The following is an 11150-nucleotide window of genomic DNA, read 5'->3' as shown; positions in this document are numbered from 1 at the left end:
TGCATTTTTGTTACCTCAACAACCAACATGATGTTTTATGGGGATGTATGAAATGTGCATGTTTTCATTTTAGCATATAAAAAACAACCCATCCTTCCAACACTACAAAGGGAATCATATGCTTTCAGGAAGAATTGTATACCATACCAGTCTGAATCCTCTTTCTATGGATCCAATTTTTCTTGGTTAACAAATTTGTTAACATAATGAAGCTATCGGAGAAAAACAAACTGAACCGTATTTTATACTACGACGAGAATTAGATATCATTACCATTCAAAATATTATACGGAAGGTGGTTCTACACCAAGTCTACAGAATCTATACAACTACAACTACAAAAAAGAGTGATAATATTTGGTTCAAGTAGATGATGGCATACATGACAGAGATGGGAAAGATAATCACCAGACGGAAGGGCTTCCTCCCACCAAAAAGATTTCGTTCTCCACGTCTTTCACCCACTGGCACACGCGGTTGCATATCCTTATGGCCAGACCCTACAAGTTACGAGATTGAACACCAATTATCATAAACTTTCTCAAGTCCCAACAAAAAAACAAATAATCTGTTTTTTTTTTTTGCTTTCACTTTGATCATACATGGTGCATACATTGATGGAAACTAGAACATGAGTAGGTGGAGTTGAGTCTATGGACTAATGTAAAGAGCAAATCTAGTAATGTAAGAATGAGGAACAATGAATGTTAGTCATACCACTAGAATAAGTTGGATGACATTCTCAAGCAGTTTCGTGGCCACAAAATCCCAAGTGAAGTCAAGGGTAAGTTAAGAGATGGCAATGAAGGTGCACCGTGTGCAGAAGATTATAATTGGATAACATACTAACATCAATATATGTGTATTCTTCTCTATACATACCCTCCTATTTCTTTTGATGCTTATATTTCTTTTGATGCTTATATTTCTTTTGATGCAATGAAGTTAATACTTAATCTCACCTTGTCTGCAAGCGGATCAAATGCTGCATAAAGTTCAAAATCCTGTGTGACCCAGCATAGTAAGACTGTAATAATACCAAAGAAAGCTATCTAGATAAGAACCATAATAATATTGATTAAAAAAAAATTTAAGAGTGTGACTGTTTGACCATGAATTCTAATAGAAAGAGAGCATGTGTTATCATAAGGGTTCAAAGTTCAGATTTCACCATGCCACAGTGAAAATAATGCAAGCACTCGAATTTTAAAGTACATTTTTTATTGGTTTTGCTCACAAAACCTTACTATTTTTCCGTTTGGAAGTTGTTGAGAATGGTCCACAACCCAATATAGAGAAAATACAACTTGCATGAAGATAATATATATACACACACATACATAACCCTTGGTATTTCACTCACTGTCAATAGGTTTGGATTGGAACCCGGAAAAATACAACAGGCTAATATGGTATGAGAGAAAGTCTACTTTTCCATTGCATGCCCAAGGTGTCGCTCAAACTATTCATTTAGAAGGCCTGGGAGACCACAGATAAGGTGAAAATTTAGTTGCCCACTCATTGACGCTCCCTTGATAATTAACTAACTATATATGAGGGTGAATTCAAACTCAAGGTCCAGATTATCTTGACCAAGCTCTAACCACTTGGCAAGCTTAGCTGGGAACCACCCAAATGATTTCTCCAAGTGCAAGCCTTCAACACAACAGAAAGGGGCATGTTCAAGACTAGTGATCCCCACATTAGTAAATACAACTCAAGTGATTGACACATCATCATCGGTTAATCCACTAATCACCGATTGGTTTTAAGTTGGAATATTAGAGGTCTAATAGTAATTATATAAAAAAAAAACAATTACCAAGTGAAGTGGTATGTTTAATGTCAATGAAGCAATTATATATATCTTAAAACTTGAAAGATACATAGCTAAGACCAACCACTGTTGATAGCTGAGGAATAATAAACTTTACCAAAATTTTCATTCCTCTTGAACTGAGTTTTATGGGGCCCAGTTCCTTTATCATGCATGGAAGCATAAAGCTTCTGATATGCTCTATATAATCTGTACCATAAAAAACAATCGTTACTTGTAGCAGATGTCCAAAGAAACTTTGGACTAGAACTACAAATGTAGTATGCATGTTGATGTAACCTAATTACCTTTTCTGCCGTTGGTGACCAGTGATTGGAGATGAAAACTCGGAAGATACATACTGATCTAGATACATATTGCGATATATAAAGTGCCAGAGTCCCGCAGGACCACCAATACCTACAAATGCTTCGTGTAATCTCTCTTGAGGTCCTGTAACCAGCCTGGGCTCATTCAAATGGAATAATGACACAGAACGAGTTGATGGGTAAACAGGTAAATCCTCAACACGCATGCCACCTTCCAACAAGGATCTTTGAATTTCACTTAGAACGTGAGACTTCAAAAGGACCATTTCAATACGTATCCTATAAAAAGTTGAAATATCTTAAAAGAGAGAGTTTGAAAGGACTATATTCAACAACTATGAAATTAGTATAGGACACGACATTAAGCCATCTTCCTACGTAAGTCCTGTCACCTAACTTCCTTCATAGGGAGTGGGAAAAGAGCACATATTTAAAAAGGCAACATGGTACAAACCAAATAATATTTACCGGCAATCTTTTAGATGAAAAAAGGCATCTGAACTTGATGTCAGCAACACCAAGTACGTATCAACCTGCCACATACATAATGCAGCACTAATTTCATCTTCAATATAATTTATATGTGAGCAATGTAGCATTACAAAAAAATTCTACACTACTAGAAATTCACTTGCATCAAAATAATGAACATAAGCATGTAGAAATGCCATAGGGTTGTATCTCGGCAAACAAATAGGCGAGAATGATTCGGATGTCCTGCATCAAACAGTAACATGGCAGTATCAGATTACTATCTTTTGCTAAAAAATCCAGCTACTATATGAAATTAATCATTTAGTGATCTTAACGATCCATCCCTATATATTTCACACTATACTTTCTATTATTTGTTTTACAGTATATAAAAATAAATAATATAACATGCTAATTATTGTTTCATTAGAACGAGTAGTAAGAATTCACCAATGAAACTTTCTGACAGATTCCTTATTCCTTGTGTATGGGTTACAAAGAATAACAAAACAGCAACAGCTACTAACATATTCATCTGAAAGGTACTTATATAATTTGATATGAAGCAAAGAGTACACCCCAAGAAGAAAGAAATTATAGCTAACAGATCTAATAACAAACTTCTTTTTATCAATTTGATTTGTGGCAAGGGGGTTTAACAAGACAAAGGAAGTCAATTTCCATATAAGAAAGAAGAAAGTAGCACTATCAGCAAGTTTACATATTACAATATATAATAGTACAACATTATTTACCCGAGGTTCAAGTCATTCTAGTTTAAAATTTGTGCTGCTGTTCCAAGGGACGACCCACTCCTGTTTCCTTGGTTGGTTCTTGACTCTTGGTTTGGTTCCAGATGAAAGCCGTGAAAGCAATATAGGACTAACACATATGTAAGGTACACGAGTATATATGTACAAACAGGCAAGTGATTACTCCTTCGACCAGTCACCTTCTGTTCGATTGCGCTACACATTTTTGGGTTATACCACCCTCTCACACTTCCCCTTCCCTTTGCATACTTCAGAATGAAAAATAAAAAACATAATAAGCTAGAATTTCAAGACTCAAACAAATGTTGAAAACTCTGTGAACCATATTCAGTCGGATACTTTTTAAGAGGTTAGGTAGGTGGTTAAGTGAAATTAAGGGGCTGTTTACTAAACGCCACTTTACCTTATCGGATGAACATGACAAGGACTGAAAATCTGAAGCCATAACAAGAACCAAGAGTCTTACCCGGTAAGTGAGAGTGACGATTCTTACCTCACTCTTACCCGGTAAGCGCTTACCGGATAAAATTGTTGCATACAATGTTGTTTTAATAGATTAAAATCTTATCCGGTAAGTTAAGTCTAGAGGAAGACAATGATCTGGAATTTATGCGGGGAGCTCTGTTCGAGAGGAAGCATTGGCTCTTATCGAAATACCTTTTGGCCATTACAATAAGCTTCTTACTTGTTTCCAGAAAGATTTTAAGCTTCTTAAGATTCCGTTTATGGCCATTATATTATAACATCGTTTGCAAAGAGAGGGAGAGTGCTTCCTCTGAGTTTTGCTTCACTTTACTTTATTTCATTTTGGAATTTGCGAATAAAGGAACAGGCGGCATGTTTAGCMGCCACAAAGCATGGGAAAAGGAAGAAAAAAGCCGACTAGGGAATAAGGGGCCGTCCTATATCCCGCACGAGAGGAAATCCCATTCTTTTTTCATATTTGTCTATCAGGTGAGTCCATAGCTTAAGATTTCAGCACTTYACTGCCAAACGTCCTTTCTTCATTCTATTGTTGAATCTTACCGGTAATGCTTATCGGGTAACAGATGGGTAAACGGCCCCTATCGGTCTAACAATTCTTAAGAGATGGTTAGCAGATGTCCCATGAACAGGACTGGGGGAATCTAGAAAAAAACCCATGGAAGTAAGTTGTTGAACACAAACACAAATATCTATTTTTCATACAGGGAAGCATGCAATGGTACATATAGAAAACACACAACTCAGAACAACCAACTGGAAAAAAGTTTCTACAATTCAAATTTCAAAAGATGAAATAATGCACTTGCCTAAAAGATTCAGATGACATGATAAAGTTAGCAAGCAGCAACATATCATCAGGATGAAGTGATGCTTTCTGTGTGCCTACCAGACTGACAACCTGTGGTTTAGCATCAATTTAAAAATTCTATCAATAAAACGAGATGAAAAAGAACCATTTCTGTTTCAACAAGACTAACAAGGTGGAAGGAGGGGGGAAGTTGAGGACTTGAGGTAAAAAGTAATGGCAGAAAAAAACCTTGTATTTACACATCAACATTGTAAAGAGGACACCTGAATCAGCAACATCCTGTAATATTGCACCAGCAGCTTGCCTCGTTGCATAAGGAAGGGGAAGACAAGTGTATGCATGAAGAAAAGTGGCAGGGTTCCTGAATCAAATATTTGGCACAGGATTCTTAGCATCCTGGATTTGATATCACCAATATGTTGTTCAAGCATTAATTTATTTCAAAAACTAACCACTCACATTTATCAAATAATAGCCGATTAATGTAAAAGCCCAAGACTTGATCCTAACTTTAGCATGAATGAACTAATGAATATCGAAGTTGACCCTGCTGCAGCTATATGACATTTTAAGAAAACGTTATGCCAAATGCCAATGATCCCAAAGCAAGTTCCTGGGAAGTATGGTTAAGATGGTTGCAAGGTAATCATAGTGGGACCAAATAAAAACACTCACAAATAACAATTATTACCTGCCGAAAATTAGACAATTAAAAAACCCATTCTGTCCTCTATTCTCATATAGACTTTAGATTCTTGCATAGGAGACCTAGAAAATTAATTAGAAACGGTTTGAGGGGGTAACAAACCCCTATGGTTGAAAAGAGTTATGTTCATATATGCTAATTAATTTATATGTCTTGGTTAATGCATTTCTTACAATTGCAACATAAGATGTCATACACATACTTCAAATAGAAAGAAAAAATAAATTTTGCAGATTGAAACACAACTTTAGGGACCAGGTGAACTAAACTTAAGCATGAACTTTTTATTTTTATATATTTACACATTCAGTATTTATAATTTTGTAACTGCTTATTAAGTACTTATATTTGCTGAATTGGTCTTAAAAAATGGCTAAACAGAAGTACATATTCAGAGAATAACAAAATAAGGGCAAAATGATCAGCTTAAAGAATCTTATCTTCATGTGAGACAATTAGGGCACATAAGGAAACTTCCAAACCGACTTGGATGGGGAGAATTTCTCCCTCCAAATAACGCTATATATGGAGTGACTCCACACTGATTTGGATAAAACCATATTAGGTTCAGGGATTTGAATATTCCCCAATTGCTTCGGCTCACTTGCAGTGGGAACATTTTAGCTATATATCTACATGTTTACATAAGACGAATGATATATATTTGTATGATTTCCCAAAGTTCTTCCATGCCTCAATGTAAATAGCCAATATAGGTTCAGGTGATAACGTCTTGATCATCTAAACATATGATATGCGTCTTTTGTAGGTTTCTACATAATACAAATGATGATGATATTACTTGCATTCTGAATGAACATGGGAGGACCTTTAAAACTTGACTTTTAAGTATTGTTGTGGCCCATCATAACAACCTGTGTCCCACCACAGGCCCCTAAACTAGTAAAACTAATAGCAAGCAGTTCAAAGAGAGAAGGTAAAACCAACCAACTGAAAGAGTGGAAGAGAGAAGAGAAAACAACATCTGTTCCTCCAAGCAAAGGTGTCATGTCAAATTTAGAGTTCTTCTCAAAACATCTATTTACAGACTTTGTAAGTATAAGTACCATCTGCATCCATGTAATACACAATAAGTACGCCATGAAAATTCCAGTAACTGTAACGACAATAAGAATGTGATGAGATACCCATCACACAAATTGATAGGAAGTAACATGCATTGCTACCTGACCATAAAGAAGTTCCAGTTGCCCCCATAGTGACTCATAAGGCTCTTCTGTACAGCTTATACAAACTAAATAAATTGGTTCTTTCACAAGAAAAACCACCTGTAGAGCACAAAAATTGTGGTCAAGTGTTGCAGTATTTGTGGTGGAACCAATTTTGTTACAGTCAACAAAACATGGATCCCTATTTGTTCATCCATATGGTTCATATGAAGCAACATTCATTTCTAGTAGATGTTGCAATAGAAGGTAGCATGTCTCTTGCACAGCTGAACATACAGACCAAAAACTTCCAAACTTTAAACTTAATATGTGCTTATCACTAAATTAATTCATTATTATGCTGGAGGCAATGTTTCTTGCATGGTTTAATGTAGTTATCAATTTTGTATTAAAGATTCTTCAAACTCATATCGTATTTAGAATTTAATGCAATCTATAGTTAGATTCTAAAAAAACAAAGCAGGCGTTTTATATGAGATGAAAGAGTAATATGTGAATATATTGTTGGAAGTACATGCAGTTAGAGCATTTCTGACCTGGTGTTTTCCCGCCCTAACCAATTTAACCTGGTCTCCCCTGAAAAGAGATCAATGAAGCAAACTATTGGAAACTCTTATTTCATCTTTGAAAAGATTAGCAAACACAGCAACAAGCAGAAAGAGTAAATTCAGTTATATAACAAAATAATAGATGCTAATATATTACCCGTTTTTCACAAAAGAAATAATGGCTTGTAGAGTTGCTGAAAATCCTGCTAGCTTGTGTTCATCCCCATATCTGGAAGTCAATCCAAAGAAGGTCGGGAAAAATGAGTCCTACATTTTCCTAAGAATATTCACATATTCCAAATGGAACAGTGAAATATACATCATCAATATGAAACTTATAAACACATGCCTACCTTGAATATATTGGTTTTCCAGAATGACTCAAAACAAAAAAGTGTTTCTTCCTTTCTCTCCATGACACAGAAGCATCATCCTGCACTTTATTCATTATTAATTGAAATTTATTACAGGCAGCAATATACTATAGGCATCAAGCAATATCTATTTAAAAAGGATTAAGATATGATAAACTGTGGAGTTCTGGAACCTCTAACACATAAAACCGAAGTGGAAACTAAAGTAGAAAAATCTCTGTCATCCCCCGCTTAAGCATAATAAATTATACTTTGTTTAACATCTATATATTTAGACAGTTCAAAAACTTCTACGTACTGCTAAACAGATATAAAAGCTCCATAGATTATACAACATGAAAAAACAGTATTCTCAACCGCTATCCAATCATCCATTGGATGTTGGATTTTGATCCGATCCAATCTGATTAACATTGGGCATCCAATCCGATTCAAATCCAATGGATGATTGGATTAGATCGATTCCATCCATTGGATGTTACTATTGGTTATCCATTGGATCAGATTGGATTCCTTCAATCTTCTTATCTAATACTTAACCAATTAATCCACCATTTTGACCAATTATTCATATATTTTCTTAAGTTATTAAAAAACAATGTATATAAATATCAACTAAAAACCAATATCGTAAAATGTTAATAATCATATATATTTATTATTGGATATTAGTTGGATGATAATTGGATTGTTATTAAAATTGGATAGGTTTGGTTTTATTGGATGTTGGACTGCGATCCAAGAACGGCCGATCCGATTTGGATGTTGAAATTTTGGATCCGATCAGATCCAATAACAATTGGATATCCGATTATGATCGGTCGGTTTAAATTGGATCGAATGACTTTTTGTACATCTCTAACAGCTTCTACCGGAGCATGTTTCAGCAGATTTCTTTTTTCCTAATTTAAGAGATCGCGTCTCTTGGCCAATCTTACCTCTTGGACCACGAAATTCATTAGATAACTTTGCTTGAAAAATTATCCTTTGCCAACCCATCTTTCACCTATTTGGCTTGTTGCCTTGTTCACTCTTAACTCCATTTCTTCCTTATTTGTTTCTTCTCCAAAATAGAAAGAATCTCCTAGGATAAATTCCCAGAGATGAACATGTACCAGCATCCTTTTTATCCCCTCATCTCCATTAGTAGATCCATACACACCATATTTTATCTCCTTCAAGAGAATTGTAATATTCATCTTCTACTAGTGGGTTTCTCATGGTGGTTTCCTCCATCCATGTTTTTTTTTCGCGATTTGGGTTTCCATGTAAATCTCGGTGTCGTATTTCTAACTCTTATCTCTTTACTTTTTGTTGGATGTTTATTGTCTTCATGAATCGCCCATGTTTATATGTTCTTAGAACATTGTTTTGTACACTAAGAACATCTTTGTGTGTTCAAGTTAGAGATTCTTCGGACACCAACTTATGCTTGTTTGACTTCGGTTAACATTAGCATCTTCTGTTTAAGTTGGTTACAACTTCCCTCCGGTTACAACAAATGGTGCCAGAAGCACCCTTGTTCTATAACAGAAACAAATCGATCTACAATGGTATCTGCTTGACAAAGGCAGTAAAGCTTCAGCGACGAATCAAACTTCATGGAAAACCGATTGGTAATGGAGCTGAAAGATTACGATCTCATCAACGAATAATGGTAGAACAATAACTACTCATTTCCGTTAAAATTTTATCAGTGTGGATGATTCTGTTAAGCCTTTTCTTGAAAACTAACGACACTCACAAATTAAAGAAAACATCAGGATGCCTCAAAATTCAAAAACTCACCTCATCAACGTGCCGTTTACCGGGAACCCACTGTGATTTAGCAGAACCCAACGAATCTCCATCCTCACCCACGGAAGAACTATTATTCCGAAGTTCCTGAATATCATCAGCTCCAGACGCACGAGTAGCACCACCACCACTACCCCTCTCAGCGGCATACCCACTGATACATGGACTTGACATTGCCCCGTCAATCTCCACCTCCGAGTTATTCCTCCACATTCCCGCCGCCCTCGACAACTTACTCTCCTCAGTCGAGTTTATCAGCCTCTCGCTTTCAATTTCCTTCAAAGATCCATTTCTGACCTCCGTGGCAGGTTGGTGATGATCATCAGCAACCGATGGCATTTCTTCATTAACTGCAGTATTCAATGCCATCGATGACAACTGGTTTTCGATGGCGTCGAGAGTGTTACCGATTGAATCGGTGTTATGGTCGATATCAGGTCTTTGCCCGGCGGATTCTTCTTCGGAGGAGGATGATGATGAAGAGCTCGAATCTGACGTCATTGAAGGCGTAATCTATGAAAAAACAATTTCGAGTATGAGTGTAAGGGTTCAAAAATTGGAGAAATTAGGGTTTTGAGTTGAGAGAGAGAGAGGGAAGCAATAACAACGACGTTTACCACTCACGATCTTCGTCTGTCGGAAACTTCGGCCGACCAGAGGAACCGAAGAAATACGGGTCGGTAACAATACCCACCCGGGGTTTGGATGCGGGAGGCTGCTAAAACCGACCAATTAATGCGTTTTATAAGGATATTGATTATGTGTATCTCATTAGACCATCCACATACATCTTTCAAATTGAATTGCAAATGGATTGTTGTCAGAATAACTTTGCCACATAGGATTCATAATTGCAAATTTTGCAATTCACATTGCAAGCCACGTGGGCCATCCACTTCCTTCCAATTTTATTTTTTTTGTTTTAATTATTTAAATAAATTATTTTTATACAAAACAATTAATTTTATAAATTAATAATGTTAATATATTTTTAATTATATTAATTATATAATAAATTAAATTATTTTAAACATTAAATTTTATAATTACATAAAATTATAATCTAATATATAAAATTATATCATATTATATCATATATTAATCGTTTTAATTAATATTGAATTAAAATAAAACATGTTATTAATTAAAAAATAATTAGAATGTATATATAAATAATTTATAAAATAGTTAATAAATATTGTAGTGGGGACCATTTTTGAAAGTGTAGGTGACGTGGCACAGTTGAAAGTGTTTATAGGTGAATTGCAGGTGTGTGGAAGATAATTGCAAAAGCTGATGTGGCACAATTGAAAGTGTAAATGAATTGCAGGGATGTGGATGGTCTTAGTTTTGATCTAGTGTTTTTCTTCAATTAGGATTGATTCAAGGGTGACTCTTATCCCTCTCATTATAACTTTCATTTTCACCAGAACCTAACTTTTATATATATATATATATATATATATATATATGTGTAAGGAATGATTCAAATGAGAACACTTTCATTTTACAAAAACACGATAACACCGTTTAACGATAGTCAATCACATATGATACACATGTGATATTAAATTAATTAGATATGCGGACGACCTTAGACGCAAACCTCGACATGAAATAAAAGACAACCCAATACCATAATGGACCTGTGAAATCTTCAAACCTTATATATTTGATTGAAATTGGGTTATGGTCATTTAAAATCCAACTTGATAAAAATTATATCTTTTTATCTTTTGAATTTAATATGATCGTTAAGATACTATTAATATGTATATTAGACAATTACACACTTAGTTATCTTTTCATATACACATATTTTTATTTTCTTCTCCTTCCTATACATGTT

At 35.1% G+C, this 11150-nt stretch overlaps 1 protein-coding gene across 2 annotated transcripts; it reads right to left on the bottom strand.

Moving 5' to 3' along the window:
* Positions 1–260: 260 nt before the first annotated feature.
* On the bottom strand, positions 261–9873 carry LOC112501894 (vacuolar fusion protein MON1 homolog). 2 transcript variants are annotated; one of them, XM_025106001.1, is made up of 14 exons: positions 9293–9873; positions 7484–7563; positions 7288–7359; positions 7119–7158; positions 6580–6681; positions 6341–6462; positions 4915–5047; positions 4685–4776; positions 2781–2862; positions 2614–2678; positions 2125–2424; positions 1935–2026; positions 963–1027; positions 261–500 (listed from the first exon to the last, which is right to left on the bottom strand). In XM_025106001.1, the coding sequence occupies exons 1-14, from the start codon at positions 9800–9802 to the stop codon at positions 405–407; spliced, it is 1851 nt and encodes a 616-aa protein (XP_024961769.1). In that variant the 5' UTR covers positions 9803–9873; the 3' UTR covers positions 261–404. The 2 variants fall into 2 exon arrangements, with proteins under 2 accessions (XP_024961769.1, XP_024962383.1); XM_025106615.1 differs by having other exon boundaries at positions 463–500; positions 963–1004.
* Between the last annotated feature and the right edge of the window lie 1277 nt (positions 9874–11150).

The sequence above is a fragment of the Cynara cardunculus genome (genome assembly GCF_001531365.2).
Source record: "Cynara cardunculus var. scolymus isolate 2C chromosome LG 1, CcrdV1, whole genome shotgun sequence".
In the NCBI taxonomy this organism is placed as follows: Eukaryota; Viridiplantae; Streptophyta; class Magnoliopsida; order Asterales; family Asteraceae; genus Cynara; species Cynara cardunculus.
This window is presented reverse-complemented; position numbering and strand designations above follow the sequence as displayed.